Source organism: Marmota monax, unplaced genomic scaffold, assembly GCF_021218885.2.
Source record: "Marmota monax isolate L192 unplaced genomic scaffold, Marmota_monax_Labrador192_F-V1.1 WCK01_AAM20220418_F8-fsc00020, whole genome shotgun sequence".
NCBI lineage: Eukaryota > Metazoa > Chordata > Mammalia > Rodentia > Sciuridae > Marmota > Marmota monax.
In genome coordinates, this window is record NW_026692912.1 from 14,018,480 (window position 1) to 14,045,744 (window position 27,265).

At 38.0% G+C, this 27,265-nt stretch overlaps 1 protein-coding gene across 1 annotated transcript in view; it reads right to left on the bottom strand.

Annotated features, from left to right (window-relative positions):
- Positions 1 to 26,068, bottom strand: part of Megf9 (multiple EGF like domains 9) — a 102,125-nt gene extending 76,057 nt beyond the window's left edge. The window contains exon 1 of the mRNA XM_046451250.2: positions 25,281 to 26,068. Within this exon, the coding sequence (XP_046307206.1) occupies positions 25,281 to 25,926 (646 nt within the window). The 5' untranslated portion in view covers positions 25,927 to 26,068. The remainder of the gene's footprint in view (positions 1 to 25,280) is intronic.
- Positions 26,069 to 27,265: the final 1,197 nt, after the last annotated feature.

A 27,265-nucleotide genomic window follows, 5' to 3' on the forward strand; every position in this document is an offset into this window, starting at 1 on the left:
TTCATATATACCATTCACTACTTTCTGTATTACCACAGTCTTGGTGGCATTGTAAAATGGTGCAATACCATAGAAGATAGTATGATAGTTCCTCAAAAAATTAAAAGAGAACTACCATATGATCCAATAATTCCACTTCTAGGTATTTATCCAAAAGAACTGAGAGCAGAGTCTCAAAAAGATATTTGCACAACCATGTTCTTAGCAGCACTACTCAAGATAATCCAAAGGGTAGAGCAATCCAAATATCCATTGATGAATGAATGGATTTTAAAAATGAATCAATCTCTCTCTCTCTCTCTCTCTCTCTCTCTCTCACACACACACACACACACACACACACACACAAGAATATTTATTCAGCCTTAGAAAAGAAGGAAATCAGTCAGGTGCACTGGCACAAACCTGTAATCCCAGGTTGAAGACAGCCTCATTCCCAATAAAAAGGGTTGGGAATAATTCTCAGTGGTAGAGTGTCCCTAGGTTCAATTCTCAATGCCAGGATAAAAATAGAAGCAAAGGAAGTCTTGTCCCATGCTCCAACATGGATGAAACTTGAGGTCATTATATTCAGTGAAAAAAGACAGTATATGATTCTACTTACATGAGTTATCAAGAATAGTCAGATTCATAGAAACAGAAATTAGAATGGTGGTTACCAAGAGTCTAGAGGAGGGGGAGAAGGGGTCATTTCACAGGTGTAGAGTTTCAAATTTGCGGGATGTAAAAGTTCTAGAGATCTGTTTCACACTACTGAATTGTACATTTAAAAATGGTAAATATTGGCTGGGTGCAGTGGTGCACACCTGTAATCCCAGTGGCTTGGGAGGCTGAGGCAGGAGGATGGCAAATTCAAAGCCAGCTTCAGCAATGTCGAGGTGCTAAGCAACTCAGTGAGACCCTGTCTCTATATAAAATACAAAAGAGACCTGGGGATGTGGCTCAATGGTTGATTGTCTCAGAGTTCTATCCCATGTATCCCCAGCTCCAAAAGGTTAAAATTTATATTTTTTAAATCACGGTTTTAAGGGAGGGACTATCATTATACAGTAAGTATGTATGTATTTCTTAACTTACCAAAGAAGCTAGCTAGGGAATCTTAAGTGCTGGAACTTAAGGATCTGATTATGTGCTCTACCACTACTTTCTTTTTATAGATAACTGAAAGTTATAAGTAGTACACTAATTTCCCTAATAAACTTTGAAGCCAGGTAGACTAGAATCCAAATAATGGTTCTAATATTTAACTGTAAGCCTCAGTTTTCTGACCTGTACAAATGTGGAAATTAAATGAACAATGCAGTATGGGGCCTGGCACACAGTTCCCCTTCCGTTTCAACTCTAATATGGCTCATCTAGTGTGTTAGAAAATTGTTAAATACTAAGGTAGGAAAGCAAACAGGAAAGGGAGATGAGCCAGTGGACAGGACTATATGCGTGTTGTGGGAGTATGTACAATGCCATTTTACATAGTACGTACAAAGGAGGCATGTGGTAAGCAACATTCTGTTATAGATAATTAAATGAATGAACGTGAACAGAAGAAGAGAGGGAGAATAAGATCAAGAACATGAAAACAGAGCACCTTAATACTTCAAGAAGGTTGCAAGAGAAGTGAGTCTTGGCAAAGCATCTGATTATTAATTCAATCATTTGACAAATCTGTATTGTACCAAAAATACTACAGATACAACAAATAAGGAAGACAGACATGGTTCTGATACAGACATGCTACAGATACAACAAATAAGGAAGACAGACATGGTTCATGCCTTCATACAACTTATAGAGAAATAAGAACAAAGCAGCGATATAGTATGATACTAAACAGAAAATATGCTCACAGTGTTAAAGGAAAATATAGTACCTGTGTTTGCACATGAAGAAATACATAATCTAGATTTTTCAGAGGAAGGAACATATAACTTGGGACATAAAGAATGAGGGGAGGGTCTGGGTTTGTGGCTCAGCAGTAGAGTACTTGCCTAGCATGTGCAGGGCCTTGGGTTCAATCCTCAGCACCACATAAAAATAAATAAAGGTATTGTGTCCAACTACAACTAAAAATAAATAAATAAAAGAATGAGGAGGTACAACCAAGTACAGGGGGGAAATATCCCAAAGGCAAGGGAACAGCATGTGTAATAATATGGAGACAGAGCATAGTACCCTAGAGAACTGGGAAAAGTTCACTGTGGCTCAAGCATAAAACAGGAGGCAGGAGTGATAACACATGAGAACTTTCCTAAGAGCAAATGAGTAGCCATGGAAGAATTTTATACAAGAGAGAATGATATGATCAGTTCTGTATTTCAGAAACATAATTCTGGGGGGCAGTGTGAAAACAGACTGAGAAAGAATAAGGCAAAGAGACATTTTAGCAGACAGCTAAAATAATCCAGTTGATAGATGAAGACAGCCAGAGAAATAAATGCCAAGAATATGTGCATGCTATTATGGCCACAGGAAATTCATCATTACCTGCACAGGATGGTATGCTCATGTCCTAAAAACAGTGTTTTTCTACACTGTAGTTTTTAAAAAATCAAATGTGCCAATAAATTTCCTACGCAAAAGGTAGGAAATTGCATAAAATCAAAGACCCTAATAAAACAGGTCCATAAAATGTTACCAGGATTGTGCATAATCACCTAAAGTCATTATGCCCTTCCTAAGATAGCACCTTTCCTTGATTGTGTGAATATCTGAAAACAATTTTCATCTTTTCTCTTTCCAAAACAATTTTTCTACCCATTTTAACAGCTTCTAAGATCTTAAGATTCATGCCCGGCTATGTAAGAGGCAAGTACTGCTTTTCAGCTGAATAAACAAAGCAGACAATGAGGGTAATGTGGCAAACGGGTCTGCCCACTCAGATATTTTCCAAAGTAGGAGTTCATGCTGGGCTCCCTCAGTTGGAAAGCCTAGGGGGGATGAACATTCCAGATATATAAGTGAACTAATATAAAAGTCATACTTCATCAGCACTATCATTTCTGCTAATTGTTAAGTGAACAGTATACAAAACTTTGGGGAAATTATGAGGTTCAGGGGTTTGAAAATTGAAGAAATTGTATAAAGAAGGTAGACATACTGGGTGGGGTATTTTGTTGGTAAATCCAGACCTGATACACTAGAACAATTTTACTCACCCACAGAGTCAGGAAAGCAATAAACTTTCATCAGTTACCTCAAGAGTCACTGTATGTATATGTGTGTGTATATATATATATATATATATATATATATATATATATATATATATATATATATATATATAAATATGTGTGGCTGCAATCAAAGATTAAACCGCTCAAAATGAAAACGATTTGGGGCTGCAGATGTGGCTCAAGTGGTAGCACGCTCGCCTGGCATGCGTGTGGCCTGGGTTCGATCCTCAGCACCACATACAAACAAATATTGTGTCCGCCAAAAAACTAAAAAATAAATATTAAAATTCATTCTCTCTCTCTCTCTCTCAAAAAAAAATGGGAACTAAATGAATTTCTTTAAAAAAAATGAAAACGATTTGTATTTTAGGATATACTTTGAAAGACTAATGTTTTGTAGCAACCAAATATCAGATGTTTGGCTTGGGTGATGCAAGTTTGAGGCAGCTTCTCTATCCTTTTTTCTTATTCAAAATGAACAGTACATTCCTAACCAGGTCTGTTCAGACACCCAGGGTGCTAGTGAATGGTAGTACAGACTCTTCAGTGACCAAGCAACCAATATCCTGGAATCTGAAAAGAACTTTATATAATGAAAAGTTCCCCCATCAATAGACCATTTGCCTGAGTTGTTTTCATAGTTGCAACTGACCTCTGCTGGAGACCAAAATTTCCTCTGTATTAGTCCTAAAGTCACTCTACTAGCTAAAATTTAAGGTAGTGGAGGAAGAAGAACATACTTTAAATTCATAACAAAAGATAGAAGGAATTGGGTGATCAAAGAATAAAAAGAATGTGGACCATAAACTTAAAAAAGAAATATAAATAGTTAAGTTTCTTGCATTTGATAAATATTTATAAAATAAACATGGTTCAATGAAAAGTCTCTTCACAAGTGGTTTGCAGCTTATATGACCATTGACAAATCACAGTTTTTCTACATGTAAAAACTATATAATAATCTGTGCCCTATTCTATAATAACAATTCATTCTCAGTTTTCATCCCCATTTGGGCCATACTATGAATTTAGCAATGTCAGAAACAACAACAACCAAAACAAACAACAACAACAAAACCCACCATTTTTCATTACTTCTCCCAAAACATAATCAATAAAGCATCTAGATTTAGCTTTAGCAAAGTAAATAGATAAGAGTATAGATTAAGGCAGGATTGTCCATGAGAGGTCCAAGAGTATAGATAAGCCAGGATTGTCCATGAGAGGTCCAGTTGGATAATAGATAGGAGAAAGGTGATTGGTTTGCTCTGTTATATTAATATTTATGTATGCTCAAAACTTTCCATAACAAAAAGTTTGTAAAATGGGCATGGTGGCACACCACTGTAATACCAACTATTCAGAAGGCTAAGATGGGAGGATCACAAGTTTGAGAAATCAGCCTCAGCAACTTAGCCAGATCTTGTCTCAAAATAAAATTTTTAAAAAGGGCTAGGATGTAGCTCAGGTAGAGTACTTTCCTAGCATGTACAAGGCCCTGAGGTCAACCACTGCATTGCCAAAAAGAAGAAAAAGTTTTAATTGTCTTTAAATGCATATTTCCTTGGGTTTTTGTTTATGATAGCAACGACACTGAACCCCTGAACAAGAAATCAGACTTCAAATATGCACACACGGCAAGAGCTCTTCACCAAGATTAATTTGAATAAGGTAGGATAGATTAAGTGCATTTTACCAAAATTTCCTCAATGTTTAGAAAGTAGATGAGCTACTATTTCAGGGATGATTCTGAAAACTATTATTTATTGAATTCTTTTCCTGTATTCTCACTGTTTTAAGTGCTTTACCAACATAGTCTCATATAGTAATCAGTGCTCCAGGAACTGGGTTAACAGAGAGGTAAGTGATAAAGCTGGCATTAGAATCTGGTTAATGTGACTTCAGAGCCTGTACCTTTAACCACAAAACTGTTTTGGGCAGTTTTGGAAAGAATTAAGAGAATAAAACTATTTCAGGCTAAAAAGTATATATGTACTGCCTTGTCATGGGCAGCAGTGTAATATTCTGGTGTGGTATGGGGGAGTGGAGAAAATTTAAATTAGGTTGATGGATTGAATATTAAATTGTAGCTATGTTCCATTCATTATTACATGACATTGACTAAGTTAAATAACTTTCATCCTCAATTTCTGCATCCATAGGTTGGGGTAAGTGGCTGGGAAGTGAAAATGTTAGAGAAACTAATACATAGTATCCCAGGCCACTGTATTTGTGCATGAGTGTCTCCCAGACTGAGAATGCATAGGTCCACCACTCTCTCCTCAGCTCCTGGCACAGTGCCTGGCACACAGGTGCTTGCGTTTGTTCAACATAACACCAGATCCATTAAGAGGTCCAGCACCAATTGCAAGTTTTATCAAGTCTCTAATTTTAGTCTTCTAAGACAACAACAAGCAAAATAGGCTTCAAATGTTTACTTAATAAGAGAGGATATAAAACTAATTCATATCCCCCTCTATTATTATGCCATCTACCATGTAAACCCTTTAATCCAAATTAATGCTAGAAAAGATTTAAAGAGACAGTCAGTGGTCTCTAATTATCTTTCCTAGGGACCAATTATACTTCTACAAATACACCAGTTTTCAGACTTACCTTTGCAAAACACAAATCTTACCATCTTACTTCCTGGCTTGAATTATACTTCTTCATGGCTTTTGGAATAAATTTCTGTGTATGATATGGAAAGCACTTCATGATTTGACATTGCCAACTATTCCAGCCTCAAATCTCACAATTCCCAGTCTCATGGTTACATTTCCTCTCCTCTCTTATCAAGCTACTCAGAACTTTAGCTCTTTAAATGGGCCATACATGTGCTCTTCTACCTTTTGCACTTTCTCACATGCTGTTCCCTTTTCCTACAGTGTCCTCCTCTACCACCACCTATTTGTTCTCAAAACTCAGATCAGAGAAAACTTCCTTCAGAAAGCCTACCCTTAAATGTCTGGGTGAGGAGTTCCTTCTTTGCTCCTTTTAGTGTCCTGTACACACCACTATGATGGACCTTCCCATTCTGTAGTCTAATTTTTTGTACCTTCCACTGTGTTCTCTAGAACAGAAATCCTATCTTAATTGTCTAGGTGACAGTAGGTATACAGTGGTTGATTAACAAAGACCACCTTATTTTGTTTGTAAGATCACTGGGAAAGCTAAGTGCAAACTTATTAGCAAAAGCAAAGCTTTTTCCCTATTATGTAAATAAAAATGAATGCAGGGCTGGGGCACAGCTCAGTGGTAGAGAATTTGCCTAGCATGCACGAGGCCCTGCATTTGATCCCCTGCACCATAAAAACATAAAATAATTTTTTTTTAATATATTGTACTTGGGCACAATACCTTTATTTATTTATTTTTATGTAATGCTGAGGATCGAACCCAGAGCCTCACATGTGCTAGGCGAGCACTCTACCAATGAGCCACAACCCCGGCCCTAAAATAAAAAAATTAAATTTTTTAAAAATGCAAAGTCAAGTTGAACCATCTTATGGAAGCATAACTGAAAACCAATTTGAGCATGAGGAAAATTAAGTAAATCAGGAGAAAAGAGGATCTGAAATTTTGTCTAGTTAAGAAAAAAAGGAAGAAGAAGAAAGGAAAGAGGAAGATACCATTGCAGATTGGTCAAGCAACAGAGAAATAGAAAGTAATAGCATCCTAACATTTGTGGCTTTAGTTCTTGAAGAAACTTAATCACTGATTTTAAATGTGTATTTCTAAATGAATACTCTATTACATGAGATTAGAAACTAAATGGCATGCAAAGAGAAATGCTAACTTTTTAATAAACTCTTAAAAGGCCTGTTGTTAACAGGAAAGAAAAACAAGTCTAGGAATTTTTCAAAAGTATTATATACAAGTTAAAAACGATTAATACACAAAAGTTGACAATACAGACAATAGCAACTCAACACTATTATTTGCTATTGTCTATTTATGACCAACTTGTGTTTCGTCTTTTATACCAGCTAAAATGGCCCTAGTGTTTGAATGCATACTATTTATATAAGTTTACTCATCTGACTCGTAACAGATACTCTAGTCTTCTCCTCTGGAAACAATCCACTGTACAGACCAGTTAACAACAAATAAAAATGAAAGCAAAATTAAAATGGACAAAGTAGCATGTGAGGATATGCTTTGTTCTTTCAGGTAAAGTGCACACTCTCTATTACAAGTTCAAAGAATCAAGAGGAAACTGGAGAAGATAGTAAACAGGTCTAAAGAAAAACAGAAAAGAGAAGCAAAGGAGGAAAAGAGGCATTTAAAATAACAAGAGGAGCTACAACAATAAAGTAGCATTAAATTCAATCTATTTATAACATGCTAGAAAGTACCTCAAAAAATAAAATATATCTAAGTTTGAATCCCAGCTAACTGGCACTTCCCAGCTAGATGACTTATTGGGCAAACAATGTCTCCTCTTAGACTCAGGTTCCCTACTGATAAGATGGAATAACACTTTCTATCATCAGAATTCAGAGAATTAGATGTAGTAAAGAATTAAAAGGATGGGAGTAATAAGGGTAAATAGGTATTCAAAATATAATCATAAAAAGAACATCTAACATTGAGGGACTGGGGTAGTGGCTCAGTGGTAGAGCACTTGCCTAGCACATGCAAGGCACTGGGTTTGAGCCTCAGCACCACATAAAAATAAATAAATAAAATAAAGGTATTATGTCAAACTACAACTAAAGAAATTAAAAAAAAAACCAGCTAACATTTAGAAAGCCAACTTATGCCAAGAATTCTGAATACTTTTACACATGCTATTATTTAATCCTTAAAATAACTCTGTGAGGTAGTCATCATAATTATATCCATTTTACAAAGGAGGACACTAAGACATGACCCAAGGTCACACAGTAAGTGGTAAAGAAAAGAATTCAAATCTAGGAAGTCTTGCTCCAGAAGTGACAGCTATCATTAATGACAATAATTTTTAAGTTTGGCTTGAACAAAAGCTTTCTTTCAGCTTGGTTTAATTCTGCTTTTGTTCATGCCAAAACACTAACCTCTAAAGTTATAAAACTCTGGTCTACAGTATCTCTCTACCAGTCCACTACCCTTATACAAATCATGTTACCATTAGAGGCCTCCACTTCTTCAAAGAGAGATGCTACTGTCCTGGGTTATTACACTTTTCAAAATATACATACAAGATAGTTTGCCCAATAGCCTTTTTTTTTTCCCAGAAGAGATACAACCTCAGGACAAAGCTAGTTTTTAAAAAGAGAACAAAAGGGCTGGGGTTATGGCTCAGTGGTAGAGCACTTGCCTAGCACAGGTGAGGCCCTGGATTCAATCCTCAGCACCACATAAAAAATAATAAATAAAAAAAATAAATAAAGGTTAAACTCTTTTAAAAAAGAGAGAGAGAGAACAAAAAAATGTTTATGTTGAACAGGTATTCTACTTCAGGCCATTTTTGTTGCTATTGACTATGGTGGTAGATCTGGGAAAAAATTCCAAATTGCACTTTTCTGGTTATGCTTCTGAATAGAAGGAAGAGTTAGCCAAAGACAAATATGGCAGTTTCTATCCACTTACTGTCTGTGATCTAAGTGAAAAATATGATATGATACTTCAAAATTGTCATTCTCATTCAAAGATCTGACAGTATCATTTCTAGAGGTAAATAATTTACTATTTAGGAGTATTCTCTTCAATAAATAGTCACTGAGGACCTATCACATACTAAGAATTAATCTAGCTACTAAACACACAGTGAGAGAGAGGAAGAGAGGGAGAGGGAGAGACAGAGAGACTGACAAAGACAAATATCCCTGCCTTTATGGAACTTTCATTCTAGTGGTGAAAGGAAAAAAAGATTTATGCTTTAGTGCAATTCAACCATTTATTGAGTATTTATCATATGCTGAACACTATCTTAGATGGTGTGAAAAGAGTGCAGACAACAATACGACATAGACTATAAGCTATTTGAAAACATGAATACAGATGAGTCAATTACATAAACAACTAATACCTAAAAAAAAGGTCTTTAAAAAGCAAGAATTAAAAGTGTTAATAATATTAGAATGTATAGGGTACAACAGTACTATGAGGCTACAGGGATAATGTTTTTCGAGGACAAATAAGTTTGTCAGGTGGCCAAGAAAAGGGGTGTGACAGGCATCTGTCATTCTTTCGGCAGCTTAGTATCATATTATAATTTCCTACTATCTCAGAATCCCTTCCTATTTAGCCTTGATTCCCCACCACAGAGATTCATAATTTTGGATTCTTATTTTCCTAGCTTACCCTGAAGCCAGGGCATGAGCAAGTGACTGGGGCTCTAAAATCAGATGCATGCAATTAAAAACTAATGATTCAAGGAATGAGCATAAGGCCCTCTCTCTAGTTGCTAAGGAGGGAATGGATGCAGTATGACAATTAGATGTAGTACCTGCTATTGCATCCAGTACACAGGGTTAGCAGCGTCAATGGTGCAAACTACAGAACCTATGCTCCATGGTGTCAGTTGCACATTCATGGATGCAATTAGTTATTACTTTAGCTCCATGGCCTGATTTGGTTTCCCTAGAGATTCTCGGGGAACTCCTCAATATCTTATTAATAAACTCACTTTCTGATTAAATCAACAGTCACTGATTTCTGTTGCTTACAATTAAGATCCCTAGTGATAAATTTTAAAAAAGCTCTGAATCTAGACAGAGCTGAATTTGAGTTATGATTCTACATTTTACTAGCTATGAAACCTTGCTCAGTGTATAAAAACTCTCAAAACCTCAATCCTGGCTTAGTAGCATGGGGACAGCAATACATATTTCTTCATAGCTTCTTTTGAGAATTAAATGAGGTCATGGTAATTTATTTAAATCTCTTTGAATCTGACAAAGAGTAAGAACATCACAGATGATTGCTTCACTACTACTAATGATGATGGTATTTGGAGGAAAATGTAAGTAATTTGATTCTGCTAGAGATTAAAGCATAAGGAAAAGGGTATAGGAAATAAGAACAGAAATGGGTAAAGTTTTAAGTCATATTAAGAAACATGAATTTATTGGCTTGGATCACTTAACTGTGTTTAACAGGAGAATCGAATATAAATATTATCTTAAATTATTAACTGGAAGAATGGTGGGATTAAGTTTTATATTATATATGTATTCTCAACATATATAGTTTGACCTGACCACAGTATTTGTGCACTTGCAGGATGTAATAATATTATTATTGCTGAGTGCTGATGTAATACCTACTGAAGCTTCTAATAAACAAAACCACCAAATTTTTTAATATTATCTGTAAATACGTTTTGCAACTGGATCAGATGGGGCTGGATCTATAGTTGAAATAATAGTGGCTCCTCTGTCTGATCTGAGAGACAACTAACCTTTGCATGAGGAGGGAAATTTATAAAAGGGAGAAAAGGAATGCACACTGAGGTGACAGGCAGAAGTATGGATCATATTTGCAAATCTGATATTCTTCAATAACTTTAATATAATCAAATGTCACTTGCTATTTTTTACAACATATTGTTTTACATCAACATTTTGATCTCCAGTCCATATTAAGTTAAAGATTAAAGGTTTTATTGTTGAGTCAAGAACAATCAATACTACCATTCACAGTGTATGGTTATTACTTGTCAAATGCTAGTAAGCATTACACACTCTCTGTTAGCAACAACCCTTCTAGTGCTGAAGAGACAATCACATAGTTACCGTTCAGTCCTGGATTAGATTTACTATGCTCCTCTGTTTTCCACCATCATCTTTCTTCACAGCTATATCTGTCTTTGAGAAATATTCACCCCTACTCCACACTTATATCTGTCTTTGAGAAACATTCTTTGATCTAATTTTAATATTTATAGTAACTACTGAAAGCAAACCTGGATCACTGTGTTCAACTTAGACCCAATGCTGACAGAGAAAAAGTATGATCTTGTTGGGAGAAGCTAGAAAAGGTGGCAAAAACAGAACCCAAAATGTGTTCTGTAACCATTGAATACTTTATATCATTTTCTGCTACTCCCATCTGCTTTGGCAATGCAACACAGCTTACTCCAAGGAAGAGAAGTTTATAGACTTTTGAGTCAGACAGAGCTGATTTTGAATTCTAGATCTAACACTCAAGAACCCTAATAAGTAGGTATTATTATACTCATGTTACAGAGCTCAGTACTGAAGCCTAAGAAGATTATGTGACCTGCACTTGTATATGCAAGTTGTATTTGGCATGCTTTAAAAAAATGCCAATGTGCTAACAACATAGAATTGAATAGTCCCGTCTTTCTATTGGCCAAATCTTATTTTCACTCTAATAGACCATATGTGGCTAGGGCCTGATGCCTATAAAAGATCCTCAAAGAGTACAACTGCCAAACTGGACAATGGCTATTTCAGGAATTCCCTGGAGTCTTATCTTTGCATTTACTTTTTGAAAATAGCTTGCATGACGTCCAGTTCTGAGCAGTTCCAATACTGTTTGTGTCTAGCAACATAGCACAGGATAATTCTCACTTGATCTGGTCCACTCTAGAAGGAAAAGTAGTAGCCATTGCCTCAAATATATTGGTCCTACCCTGCACTTAGAACTACCTATTATAGAAGGTTGATCTGTAGCAATGTGCAAGTATTCCCAATTATCAATGTGTTACCAGACTACAGACTGTGTCAAAGAATCTGGTAGATGTGTTAATCTAGAATTCATAGACAAAGTTTTCCCTGCTGTTTTCCAAACATTGTGAATAGGTAATAAAACAGCATTAATAATAATAAAGGCTATTAATTTATGTGCTGATTATTAAGCACTGCTAAATTGACTTACATGCATTAATTAATTTAATCCCTTCTCAGTAATACTACAGTTCACTATTGGTTTGATTTCAAAGTTCAAAACTCAGAGAATAGACATCATTGTGTAAGATACCAGTTTCTGAAGGACAGAGCCTTCTTTGGCCTATTCTTTGGCATACTGTCCAGCATAGCACCTAGGCCTTTTGGCAATGTCTGAGCCAGGCAGACAGATACCTTGACTTCTCCCACCACAGTATTGAAAATACCAAATACCTAGCTTGGTTCCAGACTGTTTTAGGATTTCAGGGGCAATCTGAACCCAAGAAAAAGCATGCTTGCTCTGGAGCTGACACAAGAAAAATAAGTAACTGGTCTGGTTCTGCCAAGAAGCACCAAGTCTCAAGTAAAGTATCATTTTATTATCCAAAATAGATTTATGTTCTTTTTGTTGACATGATAAATAATTTAAATGTGGTAGATTTTTTCCTAGTTTTTTAAAATATTTTTTAGTTGTAGTTGAACATTATATCTTTATTTTATTTATTTATTTTTATGTGGTACTGAGGATCAAACCCAGAATTCTTGCACATGCCAGGCGAGCACTCTACCATTGAGCCACAACCCTAGCCCTTTTTTCCTATGTTGATCTGTCATGTATTTGACTTCAGAAGAGAGCTAAATCCAACTCATACCTTTGTTTCATAACAAATAAGTGATCTCATTTATTGCTGTGAAAAATGGAGCAATATATGCAATTAAAAAAATATTGCTGGGCGTGATGGCACACACCTATAATCCCAGTGGCTCAGGAGGCTGAGGCAGGAGGATCGTATATTCAAAACCAGCATCAGCAACTTAGTGAGGCTCTAAGCAGCTTAAGGAGACCCTAACTCTAGATAAATATAATAAAGGGATGGGGATATGACTCAGTGGTTAAGGGCCCCTGAATTCAATACCCACTACTAAAAACAAAAAATTAAACTCAGATAAAACTTTATGGTATAGTTTTTTTTCTATTAGTATCAGGAGGTACCTATATCACGGTAATCTAAACATAGTAAACACTCAAAATTTTCTAATTCAAATTATAATAATAGCCCCAACAGCATTATTTTCAACTTTATTTGAAAGATATCCCATTTCAAAACATTAAAATGTGCTAAATCAATTTCAAAGCAATACAGTCATACAGAATATCTCAGTGGCAGAAAGGAGGATAAAATACTGATTTAAAAAGTATTCTGTAGTTAACACTAAAATGTTTCCTTTCATTACTTCTGGGTTCATTTTTTATATTTTTATTCTTTGTATTTTGTAAAATGAACACTTTTTTTCAATCACAAAAACTATTAAGTAGAATCCATTCTAAAAAGATCAACCAACAATATTAAAGATTTACAAAGCACAATTTATTTCTGTTGTGATTTAATATGAGATAAAGATTACATTAATTTCTCAAGGTAGTATGGGAAGAAAAATAACATTAAAGAATCTCAAGTCTGGGGCTGAGGCTGTAGCTCAATAATAAAGTGCTTGCCTCACATGTGTGAGGCACTGGGTTCTATCCTCAGCACCACATAAAAATAAAGATACTTCATCTACAACTAAATAAATATTTTAAAAAATCCCAAATCTTTGGAAAATACCAGTGCATAATAGGTTATAAAAATATGTTAACTACAAAATAGTATAAAATATATAGAAAAAAGCCACATGTAAATGCATGTGTGCAGGGGCTGGGGATGTGGCTCAAGCGGTAGCGCGCTCACCTGGCATGCGTGCGGCGCGGGTTCAATCCTCAGCACCACATACAAACAAGGATGTTGTGTCCCCCAAAAACTAAAAAATACATATTAAAAATATTCTCTCTCTCTCTCTCCTCTCTCTCACTCTCTCTTTAGAAATAAAAAATGCATGTGTACATTTCTTTGTTGCCTTTAATCAAAATTGTTTTGTTCACATTACATTATAAACTAATATAAACCATGTAATCTGGAAAGAATACCACAAAACAGCTTGAATTCTATAAAGCCTTTGTGGAAGAAAAAGGAATTTATATGTTACTTCTCAAAAAAACCTTGGAAGACTGGATATAATGTTTCATTTTATAGTTAGGGAAACTAAGTCACAGGATCATTAAAATAATGTGCTCAGTAATTCACAAAATGAATGAAAAGAAAGACTGGAATTTAGTTATTCTGATTGCCATTCCACAGCTGGACCATTCAGTCCTGCTTTGTAGACAAGTTGAAGCAACAAACTAACTTAAAAATTAAAACCAGTTGAACAGGATAGGTTTGCAGGCAATACACCAACAATTCAATATAATAATACGAGCTAAATTGCTTTGTGTGTTTGGAACACTGTATAACTATTCATTAACCCACACAACATCAATGGATGGTGGGGTTATACTGTTAATGCTGTATATATAGAACTGTAGGATTATAACTAGCATAATGTCAACAAGACATCTCCAGGATGTCTAACCAAGCCTCCACATACAAATAAAACAGAATAAGTACGTTGAAATGCTAAACATGCCTTCTTTCCCCCCATTATTTCCAGTAACCCTTCCCATACTACAATTACATTCCTATAAATGACTGATAAGAGAATGAAGAGATAAAAAGCTATTCATCCAATCCCTTCATACTGAACAACATCTAACATTTCCTAGGATATTTTTAAAGAAATTTCACCTTTAAAGACCATTTCCAAAATTAAGAGAACTAGGGAATATCATATTCTCCTTAGAGATAACAGTGTTACTTCTAATCTCTCCTTTTAGCTCACATACATCAAGTAAAATCACTAGATTTTTAAAAAAATAAATAATAAAAATATAAGAAGATCCATGAAAATATGCTAATTTCTAGGAAGCATGCAAGACTGAATTGAGTTTCCAAAATCAATTTATCTAACATTTACTAAATACAAATTATTTAACATTCCCCATCCATTGAAAACATTCCTACTCTTTATCATTTTTTCTATGACTAAGCAGAATACATTCCTTTTTGCAAATGAATAAATTTCCTCTTCCCTGGGAGCTTAACTCTCTCCCTGGCAAGGCACCATATAGAACAGCTGTTATATTACCAGTATAAAAGCAATCCCATCTGATCTAATTGCAAAACATATGGATAGACCAAAACCAAATTTTGGGGGTCTCTGTCTCTAAGGAAAGAAACAAACATCTTAAATTCAAATTTTGCACAATTTAAATAAGATCTATATCAATAGGTTACTTAAATCAATTTTTTAAAGTTTTTTTTATTGTTGTTATTGTTTAGTAACTGGGGCACTTAACCACTAACCCATATTCCCAGCCCTTTTTATTTTTTTATTTTGAGACAGGGCCTCGCTAAGTTGCTGAGGGCCTCACTAAATTGCCAATGCTTGCCTTGAACTTACACTCCCGCCTCAGCCTCAGGAGCCACTGGGATTACAGGCAAGCGCCACCATCCCCAGTTAAGAGCATGATTTAAATTCCCTATACAGAATAAAATGGAGATAGAACCAATTCCCTGTTTTTAGCCTCTACTGAAAATCTCAGTTAACCTTTTTTAACAGTACAGAATCTTAGATACATCATCCCTACCCTGTTTAAGATTTTTCAGACCTCAGGAACAGTCTCCTTTCTTGGGTAGTGTCTTCAGCAGTCTCCTTTCATCAGAATCTCTGTGAGACTAAGCAATTATCTCTAATGTAGATCACACTTGTTGAGTCAATGACAGAAATTGTATTTAAATGGCTCTATGAAATATCATCTGGATTGATCTTACATAAGTAAGGCCTTGCCAAGCTTATCACAACTTTTTATTCTTTTTTCATTTTATTTATTTATGAACATGAAATTAAAATTGGACATATTCATTGAAAAAAAACTTTAAAAACTTCAAAAAACACAAAGAAGGGAATTAAAATTACTCATAATTCCAATACTCAGCCTTAACAAGTTACTATTTCCATATATTTATCTCCTCCTGTGTATATTGCTCCTAAACATTAACATAATGTGAGGGTTTTTGGGTTGGTTGGTTGGTTGGTTTGTGGTGTTGAGATTGAACCCAGGACCTTATGCAAGTGCACTACAACTAAATGAGCTACATCTCCCAGTCCTATTTTTTTAATCATAAAATTTTAGACTAAGAAAATTCCTATTTCAAAAATCTTCATAGGAGGGCTGGGGATGTGGCTCAAGGGGTAGCGTGCTTGCCTGGCACGCATGTGGCCCAGGTTCGATCCTCAGCACCACATACAAAGATGTTGTGTCCGCCGAAAACTAAAAAAAATAAATAAACATTAAAAAAATTCTCTCTCTCTCTCTCTCTCTCAAAAAAAAAAAAAGATTAAAAAAAATCTTCACAGGAAGAATAAATCCAATATACAAACAAAATGGGAAAAGAGCTAATCAAAGCATGGGTGGGGATATGGGGGTGAGAGGTGAGGGGTAGGAAGTGAGATAGTCCAAAAATAGAACCACATGGCCCCTCTAGTACCTACTGACTCTCACACACATCTGAAGAACCCTAAGTCACAAAATGAAACAGGTTAAAACCACCAATCTAGTCTCTCATTTTACAAATGAAATAACCTGACCAAGATCATAGGACTAGTAAAAGAACTAGTAAGAACCTAGAGATCCACATTTTACAAAAGCTCAGCTTTTTTAACTTAGCTGTACTTTCTATGAGTCATCAGATATTCATTTGTCTATTGCTCTTTCTTTAAGAAAAATAGAAGACACAGAGTTATATAACAGAAAAACGAATGATTAATGAAATATTTGAGATCTCAAAGAGCTCCACTTGCCCTAAGTAGGCACTTATACTATTACCATGAACTAAGGGGAAAAAAATGGAGAAAAGTTCATTTCTAAATTAAAAGGCCAATTACATTATTTTCCTGTATGTCTAATGTAATTTCATTCATTCAATCATGAAATATTTATTGAGAATTGTCTTGGGCCAGACTGTGAAGATATAAATGTGAACAAATAAACAGAAGTCCCTGTCCTCATGGATAATGTACTCCTGACAGTCTTGGGCAAACTACTTAAGCTTTCTAAATCTCAGAATCTGCCATCCATAAGATAAAGCCAATAATATTTTACTATTTTATTATTTAAAAGCTAAATGATATGATGTATGTAAAAAAATCCTGATAGGTAGTCATGAAGCCAGATTTAAAATTAGGTAGTCAGTATAGTTAGGAAAATCGGGTCTAATATCGAGTGAAATCTAAAATGGAGGCCATGTTGAGAATGAATTCCCAGAAAAGTTGAGCAACTCTTGGAATGTTAATGAAGTCCAGGAAACAGCCCCCAAAAGATTTGAAGATAGCCCATCCCAAAGAAATGTTAATGAACAGCAAACTTAAAGATGCTGACTCGGAAGTGCCCAGATTACTTCTTTGGCCCACCTGTGTCCCACCCCTCAAGCCTTCCCACCTACATTCCATCACGGAAAACTATAAAATGGAGAGACAACCGCACTTCCACGGATTCGACCTCTTGGGTCCCCTTCTTCCTCCAGGAGAAGTCTTTTCTGCTGCCCTTTAATACACTTCTAATTTCTACTCTGACCTTGCCTTGGCATGCTTCTCTGGTGTTATTCTTCAACACTGGGGAAGCAAGGACTCCTCACTGGTCAGAGTAGAAATTAGGTCAACAGCAGAACAGTCAGGTATATAATAATACATGCTCAGTTAACATTAGTTACCATCCCTGCCTAAGTGTTAAATATCCTATTGAAAGAAGCAAGGAATATTTCAATCTGAAGAAATGAAATTTAGATGCCCTCCCAATCAAGTTCTCTAGTTCACCTTGTCATCTCTCTCACCATTTACTTTCAATTACTACTGAGGTATTTCTATAACATTCAGCCCCATAAAGTGCCTAGGAAAGAAAGCCTCATCTCCAAATACCATTTTTACATATTTAAATATGGGCAACTAAACCAGCCAAAGATTTACATTCAGCAAAATAAACTTTGTGAGGATAAAAGTCAGAAAGAAAACATCAAGTGTGAAACCCACCAAAAATTTGTAAAGGTTTGGTTAATGTTGACTAATAAAAGTATCAACAGGAGACAGAACCCAAGTCCTTTTTTTTTTTTTTCATTCATATAATACACAGAAATCAATAAAATGTGGATGGCAAAGATTGAGGATTTTAAGAGCGCTTTGTAAACCACATTTCACTGCACACTTGTTAATTATTAGAAGCACTCTGTTCACTATTAACTTTAATTACATTTCTACAGGGAAAATTCTGTCATTCAAAATATTAAACATTTATTTCTCAACCAAATTAAACTTTTATATTGATATGCATCCCAAATCTACCTATAAACAAAACAGTTCATATTATTCATAATCATAAAGAAAATCTCTAGTTTCTCAAAATACTTGATTTTATTTAAAGGTAGATAACTTTTGTTATGACAGTCTTTTCTTCGTTGCTCCTGAGAAGAGGGTGGAGGAAAGCTGAGCAATAAAGACCCCAAAGCAAAAAGAAAATATTTTCTCTGTTTTTTTTTTTCCAAAAGGATAATCAACACCATATCCTGAATATGTATAAACAAAAATATGTATAAACTGTATAAACAATGACATTTCCTTGTCAGGTGGGCTTAGTAATCTAAATTAAGTAAGCTAAAAACAAGTCAATAGGAAAAAAGTCAAAGTCACAGAGAAAGACAAGTTTTATTCTGAGTGCAAAGTGTTCCACCCTGTGCACCCTGACACCAGGACATCTTCAAGGACTTTTCATTCATCTAGAAAGACCTCTTGGAAGAATTAGGCTTTGAGGAGGCATTGAAGGAGGACAAAGTGGCAAATTGTTGGAGAGGGTAATTTGGCTCCTGAAAGAACATGAAAAGAATTGGTAAAGCTAAGACTGAGACAAAAAAAAAGAATAAGAAGACATATAGAAGAGTTTACATTGAAAAAATAAGCAAAAAGAATGGAAGGGGTTTTTTTTCCCTAAAGAAGAAAAATGGAAAAATATTTGACAATAATTATCTGTGGACCAGTGGCATTATTAGAGATTGTTTTTGACACAAATTAATCACATGTACTTAAATACATCTAAAAGCATAATTATTTTGAGGGAGCCTTTACAATGATTCAAATGCATATGGATCTAGACATAATCTTTATCCTTTTCATCATGATTTTTAAAAATCTCCCTTTAAAGTTACTAGTACAGGTACAGTTGTTTCTAGTGAAAAAGAAATAAACCGAAATATACATTTTTAAAAAACACTAACTGATCATAGAAGAATTGCCTGTAATACAAAGTCAAAATTAGCAACAAAGATTTTTATATTATACCTAAAGAAAACAAACAAAAATCAAGATCAAGGCAAAAAGCATAGATTAAGGCTATTTATAAATAAAATTTTCCTCTAGTGTTTTCTTTCAGCTAAATGAGATCTTACATTTCTATTCTCTTCTGATCTATTAAGTGCCCTAGAGCAGAACTCTCTCTACCCATAATTTATCCATCAGTAAAACAGCACTGTGATACTTTTCTTACATTCTTTTTATAAGAGTGCCAGGGTGTCTGGAAGTTAATATATACATGTTTAGAAATGCAGAGATGAAAAGTAATGCACAGTTTAATTTTATGGGTCTTTAGTAAAATCAAGATAAAAAGACCTAGTCAGATTATTTCAATGTGTAAATTTTCAGCTAGCCAGGAGGCTTCCTAGAAATATCATTCAAAAGCTTTGAAATTAACATTCTAGAGTGTATGGTGTTCCAGAAACTAATGAAACTAAGGAATTTCTATAGAAACTAGGCACTTGAGCCAGGAGTAAGACATAGTAAATTTAAGAAGTCCCTGGTCCTACCCCTAAAAAAGAATTCAGACAAATTTATCCTTCATAGACCAGAATAAGAAAAATTTAATACTAAGTCATAAAACATTATAAAACAGAAAATTGTAGATTAATGAATAGTGCACAAAGGAGTAAATGCCAAAGAACACTGGTCTCTCTGGGCCTCAGTTCCCCTTAAAACTATAAAATAAGGATGGGGTTGAGGAGATAGCTCAGTGGTAGGGTACGTGTTTAGCATGTACAAGTCCCTGGATTCCATCCGCAGCACCAAAAAATAAACAATGAAAATTAGTATGATGACAGCACCTAATTCAGTACCTAACTGCTCTGAGGATTAAGTGAGTTAATACATTAAGACACTTAGAACAGTGCAGGAACATAGTAAGTATGTTTGCAATTACTACTACAGTGGTCCTCATCCCTCAAACCTGATGCTAAGTATCAGAAGCTCCAAAACCAAAAATTTGGCATCAAAACCTCACCTAATCAGATGCAAGGCTACTTTTAGTCTTTATGTACCCAATTCAGTGTGCATTTTGTTGCAGATATCTTAATGTGTTTGATTACTGGAGGCTATCCCAGCTTCACTGGTATGTATTTTCAGACTTTTCCTAAAATCTCAAAATTCTCAAATATATTCAGCTCCAAAGGTTCTGGATAAAGAATTGTGAGCCTAAGCTGGGCATGGTGGCGCATGCCTGCAAGTCCAGTGGCTCAGGAGGCTGAGGCAGGAGGATCTGAGTTCAAAGCCAGCCTCAGCAAAAGCAAGGTGCTAAGCAACTCAGTGAGACCCTGTCTCTCAAAAAAATACAAAAGAGACCTGGGGATGTGGCTCAGTGGTCAAGTGGCCCAGAGTCCACTCCCCAGTACCAGAGGAGAAGGAGGAAGAGGAGGAGGAGGAGGAGGAGGAGGAGGAGGAGGAGGAGGATTGTTAGCCTATATTATCTTGGGAACCTACACAGTTTCTATTTCCTTAAAACAAATGGTATCTTCTTAAATAGCTGAAGTAGTAAAACCCTGAGCTATTAGTAGAAAATGTTAAAATAAAGAGAGCATTTCCCAGCATAGTTAGGAGGGCCCTAGATTCCCAGAGTGTTCCTTTCAAATAGAATACATTTGTAAAATTTCATTTACATGCATAATAGTTAGGGGTTTTCAAACTCTAAATTCTAGGGCTTGCTTAAACAAAGTCTACACTCATAACTTGGCTGACAAACAATTCAGGTTCTTTAGGGGCATCAATGTGCCTGCCTTGAATCATATGTATCAAATTATCACAGAATTTCAGAGTTGAAAAAGACCCTTGAGAACTAATTTAAACTGTTATCTCTTTCCTTCCAAATTGTTTTATCATCCATAAATTTACTTTGTCATGTGAGGTAAGAATAATCTGCCCTGACTTGTTCTTAGAGTCTGTCTATAGGAACACCCTGCAGGTAATGTGAACAAATTGGGTGGAGTACACTGGCAAACTTAGGATCTAAAAGGATGACTCGAACCTAACACAATCAATCTTTATAAGTTTGGCAAATGTCTCAGGTTATATTTTATGGAATGACATGACTCATCCAGCACATTTTTTTTTAAATAAAAGCTTTTGCTATCTCAATGGACTCTGAGCAAACAACATAATGTGGCGCCAAAAAAGCTACTATGATTAGGAACTAACCACATCACCATCAGTATCATATCCAGAAAAATAAAGTAACTAACTGCCCTCTCTACTATGAGCTGGCTGGAGCACATCTGGAGTATTAAATGAATCTCCGTTCCACATTTTGGAAGAGTCACAGAAAGACAAAAAAATCACAATCAAGGTGACTGCAACAGTAAAAAAATGTGAAAACACTCACATAAAGACCAGTTGAAGGAGTTGAAGTTATTTAGTCCAGACTCAGAGGGAATACAATCACTATTCCCAAATTCTTGAAGAAGGGCCATGCATGGCACATTGGGAATACACTTGTTCTACGTGGCCCCACAGGGCAGAATCCCACCAGTCAGTGTTAACTACAGGGAGAAATATTTCAACTAAATCTACATAAGTATTTCTTAAAATACCCAGGGCCATGTTAGAAAATAATGGCTTCTAAGGTTCTATCCAGCCCTAAAGATCTATAATTCAAAAAACAAACATTTGCCATTATCTCATTACTCCTATTATTATTACTCTCTAGTATCATGGTATCTCCCTTCGCTCTCTTAAAATGTCCTATCCAGCCAACCCATCAGCCCTATGTTCTGCCAGGTTTCTGGGGGAAGAGTTCCTACTTGTGGGGCAAGTAGTTTCAGTTTGTAGATAAGGGTCCCTGTAAACAAAAAGGGCCCTAAGTGAGGAGTAGGCAAGAGCTCTCAGAAAAATTTCCATGATGGAAATTTTTATTAATTCAAAAAGCACCTATAAGACTAGCCAACCAAATAGTAATGGCACTCAGTTCTTATAGGAACATTAAAATTAAAAAAAAAAAAAAAAAGCCCTATACAACCATGTACAGCTTCCGCAGTCTGGGCACAAATCACCGAGCAGCCACAAAAGCACTTGTATGTTCAAACAGGAAACTTTATTGCCCGAACTCCACCAGCACTCCTAGCACACTCCTGGGAACTCTCTCAGCTCTCCACCCGGCTCCGCCCCAACTCTCCGTGGGAACTCCAAAGTATCCTGCACCCAGCCACCCTATTGCCGGACAGTAAAGGTCTATATACAATTGAATACACAGCTTAACATAATCATCATCATCTCAATGGCTCGCTGGCTTCACGTCTCAACCACCCCCTTCTGGCAACATGCCATGCGTCATCCCAACTAGGCTGTGGCCCTCAACTTACAGCCACAGGAATGAGAAGTTTTGCTCCATTTGCGTACTTCATGTCAAAATGCAGTCCAATGTAAAATTAATTAATTAATTAAAACAAAAACAAACAAACAAAAAAAACCTGTACAATCATCTTCCCAAATGCCAAGGAATCTAACTTTGCAAGTCAAACCAGCTCTCTCAAATTCAAATACAAATTTTCTCTGTTAAAGGGATATGTTTACTATTTGAAGCAGACTAGAGTCCATGCTTCTCCATGTTTTTTAAAGCAAAGTCCAGAAGCACTCTTAGTGTCTATAGATTGGTTAAATAAATTATAATACATTCTTACAGTGGAAAGCACAACTATTAAAAAGAATAAAGTAGGGCTGGAGGTGTAGTTTAGTAATAGAGCACTTGCCTATGCATGAGGCACTGTGTTCATTCCTCAGCACAGAAAATAATAATAGTGATAATAATAATCACTATAATCATAATGTAGACCCTAGGTACTGGCATGAAAAAAAATAGTCCATGATGCATAATTAAGTAAATACAACTGTTAAACAATATATATAGAATTTTTTCATTTTAAAAACTATTTTAAAATATTCTGTGTGTACATTCATATATACCCAGAAAAACGTTTGAAAAAAGATCTAACAAACTGCTAGCAGTAGTAACCTCTAGGGACCAACTAGAACTAGAAGGTAATGAAGGAGTAATTTTCACTTTTTGCTGTGTAGACTTCTGGCTGTTTATATTTTTTCACTGTTAGGGTTACTTTTATGTTTTAAAAATAATAAAAGTAAAATAACATTAAGGAAAAAGACTTATTTATCAAAACTAACCAAAGCAATTGCTACCTAAATGCCACTTTCCTTGAAGACTTCAATCAGAAGGAAGAAGAGCCTTATTTTCCCTGTGAACTCACATGAAAATTGGTATTTGTCAGCATCAGCAAAATTGAACATCCTAGTTTAAGGGGACAAAAATGGGTATCTCTCCTTAAACTATGGCTTTTATACAGAGAGATTGCTTGAAATTCCATAAAATCTAATTCATTCTTCCTCTATTCTGTTTTACTAAAACAAATAAAAAATCATCACAGTTCCCTACTAATTTTCTCAAATGCTTTTCTACCCATGAGAAGGGTGGGAGCAGGAAGTCTGGTTATAGGCATAGCCAACATATAAGGGGTGCTTATTCAGCATTAGGAACTATAAGCACTATAAATGTATTAACTTATTTAATCTTCACAGCAATCATATAAGGTAAGTACTATTATTACCTTCATTTCACAATTGAAGAAACTGAGGCCAGAAAGATTAAGTTACCTAGCCAAGTTTATATATCCAATAAGGTGCAGAGCTGGAATTCAAACCTAAGAATGGATAGTCCATATTTTCAACCATCATGCCTCCTGTTTTTCAATAATATGCCAATCTCTCTGTATAAAAGCCAAAAGGCACCACAGGTAAAAACTCAGTTAAAATAGTCCTTGAATCTGAAAGAGATATAAATGGTTTTGGGGGTGAATAATCTGAGTTCTTCCTTTTGTCATTGCCAAGTTCCAACTCAAGACTCAAGATAATATTAAGGATCATAACCATGTGGGGAAATTCTCTACAAATTAATTTACAGTCCAAGGTTCATACTTGACAACACAGTAAACCACTGAGCCTAAGAATTAGGTCAGTGATCAAGCTAGGCAAGTGCTTTAGACAAATCTCCACCCCCACTCAAAGTACAGAACTCAGAAAATCTTGTCCATCACCTTGACAAAGTAGATTTTATTTGTTTAGTTCCCATCCCAGTTGAAGGGGGAAAGAACAGAAGCCATCTCTAACTTTCCTTGAAGACTTCATTCAGAAGGAAGAAGATCCATATTTTCCCTGGGAACTCACATGAAAATTGGTATTTGTCAGCATCAGCAAAATTGAACAGCCTAGTTTAAGGGACAAATCTGGGTATCCCTCCTTAAACTATATTTTTCCAAACATATTGACCTTGTAATTGAGAAAGAAAAAAAAGTGCAAGGAAGGGATTTAACCTAATTTTATAAACTGCTCAACCTAGATATACACCTGTCCCAGATGACCTACTGAATCTACTTATTTGCAGAGAAAACATGGATTTTTTTTTTTTTATTTTTATTTTTTGGCCTCAAGTGCTCTGTACTACTGTTTTGTAAACAAAATCCTCTTAATATCTCTTCCACCTGACACACATAGATCGGATATTTACATAAACAAAAAGATATGAATAAGGAAACTGGGGCTTTGGGAGAAACCCCTTACAGTCAGCTTTGGCCTATGGGTTGATGGAGGTACTGTGTTGCTGTTCAAACTTCCCCAAATAACCGGGCGGGGTGACCCGCTGAGCCAACCAAATCCAAAACCCTGTTTGGAAAGAGATGCGATGCCTTCCACACGGCAGCCGGCCCCTCCCGAGACAGCACAGCTCAGGGGGGACAAAAGACTTTCCAGATTTGGGGGTTGGGGGGCTAGGTGGAGCTTGGCTCTCCCTTTGGAAGCCGAAATCTGGGGATCCTTAGGACAAGAAACGATCAATTCTAGGGAAGCGGCCAACCCTAGATGCCCGGGGGCTGGGGAGGATGGGCAGCACTGGGGAGGACCCTACCCGAGTGGCCGCGCCCGGACTCACCTGGGGGAGGAGAAGGGGCCTCGGTGGCAGGTGGGGTGGGCGGGACGCTGCTGCCGCTGCCGCTGCTGCTGCCGCCGCCGCCGCCGCCGCCGCTGCTGTTGCTGCTGCCGCTGCTACTGGTAGGAAAGAGAAGGGTCGGGGTCCCGGGAGTGGTTGGTGCCAGAACGGTGGTCGCTACAGGGGTGGTCGGCGCCAGGACAGTGGTCGTCGAAAAGGTGGTGGGCGCGGGTCTGGTCGGCACCCGAGGAGTGGTGGGAGTGCGCTCCACCTCCGGAGGGGTGGTCGGCCAGGGGCCGAGCGGCGCCTGAAAGGTGGTCGGAGCGGGTCCGGCCGTCGCCCGAAGAGGGGTGGTCTCCGGGGACTGGGCTGAAGAGGTCGCAGCCAAGGGTCGGCTGGCCGTAGTCCGCGGGGGGCCGGTCCTCGGGGTCTGGGTCCAGAGAGCCGTCGCCTTAGGGAAAGGGTGGCTGGGCTCGTCCCGCTGCCCCGGGCCAAGCGACGCGTCCACCTGCCCCTCGGCCCCGCCGCCACCGGTGACATTCCCCGCCGAGGCTGCAGAAGCGGCAGCGGCGGCGGCGGCGCAGCACAACAGGGCGAGGCCGCCCAGACTCGGCAGGCTCCTCATGGCGTGCTCGGCTCCGCCATTCATTCATTCAGCCAGTCGGTTGGTCAGTCATCTTCTCCGCTCTGCACTCCGACCGAGGAAGCCGCCGCAGCCGCCACCGCCACCCGGCGCACCATCGCCACCTCCCTCTGACAGGCGGCCGGCCCCGCGGGCGGGCCCCAGCCAGGAGAGAGCGACCGGGCCGAGCGCGGACAGCCCGCCCTCCTCGATTGGCAGCCGTCCCCAACCAATGGGAGGTCACGCCATCCCACGTGACCCACCCGCTTCCCGGCCTCTTTGTAACCTCGGTGGCCAATCAGAGCACGCCGAAGGGAGGGGGCGGTACGTAGGGCGGGAGGAGGGTGGTGCGAGCCCCGCTCCAGCCGGCCGGGCTCGCTGCGGCCCCCGCTTTGTCTGCCCGAAGAGCGGGGCGCGGGCCTCGGGCACCCGGCGCCGCGGAGTAGACAAAGGACGCGCCCCGTGCGGCAGACGCCAGGCCAAGTCGTCTGCTCCACTGGGCTGTGAGCGCGTCCCGGGGCGGGGAAGCCGTTCTTGGGAGCGTCCCCGCCTTCCTAACAATGGGGCGCCGGCGCCGCACCCGGGATCGGGCGGGGAGTGGGCAGAAACCCCGTTATAGGCGCGAGAGCCGCGGGGATGTAGAGCTCAGAATTCCCTTTGCTACCTGGGAGAGTCTGGCATCAGTCCTGCAAAGTCTGCACTGCCGTTCCCATTTTAGAGATGGGGAAACTGAGGTCTTTGCTGAGCGCCTCACTGAACCCATGCTTCATGCCGTGACAAGGCACCTGCTGTGGTCCAGGCGCTGGGCCGGGCAGTTCTGGGAGGTCTGGAAACGGGTCAGGAGCAGAAGGTGCAAGCGCCTTGCGTAAGGGAGGCAGACACACTTATGCACTTTACCCTAATTCCCCGGAAGACTAGAATCGGGCTTCTTGTCTCTCTTGCCGAGTGGTTTTGTGGCCTGAGCCCAGTTTTCTCACCACTAAATAGAGATGATTGGACGCATCCCACCCCCTTCTTAGAGCTGTTGTGAGAATTAAGTAATATTCCTACAGGGCTTAACCTAGTGCCTGGCCCACTGTTGTAAACCCTTATTAATGCTAACTACTCAGTGTGCCGTGTCTGGACAAGCCTAGGTTAGAAAGCAGCCAGAGGTCTCAGCCCTGCTGTGTCCCCAGAGTCTCCTGCCTGTTTCAGGGATTGGGGTGGGGCTGATAACGTAGCTTGACCCTGTATGACTTTAAACCCTGAATGAAGCTGGAAATGGGCACGCAGCCTCGCATTATTGGCCCAGGATTCAGAGCTAGGTCAGCTGCTGCTGCTTCCTCAGCTGAGCGGCTTCCAGGGGCAGCCAGGCAGGACGAGTTTG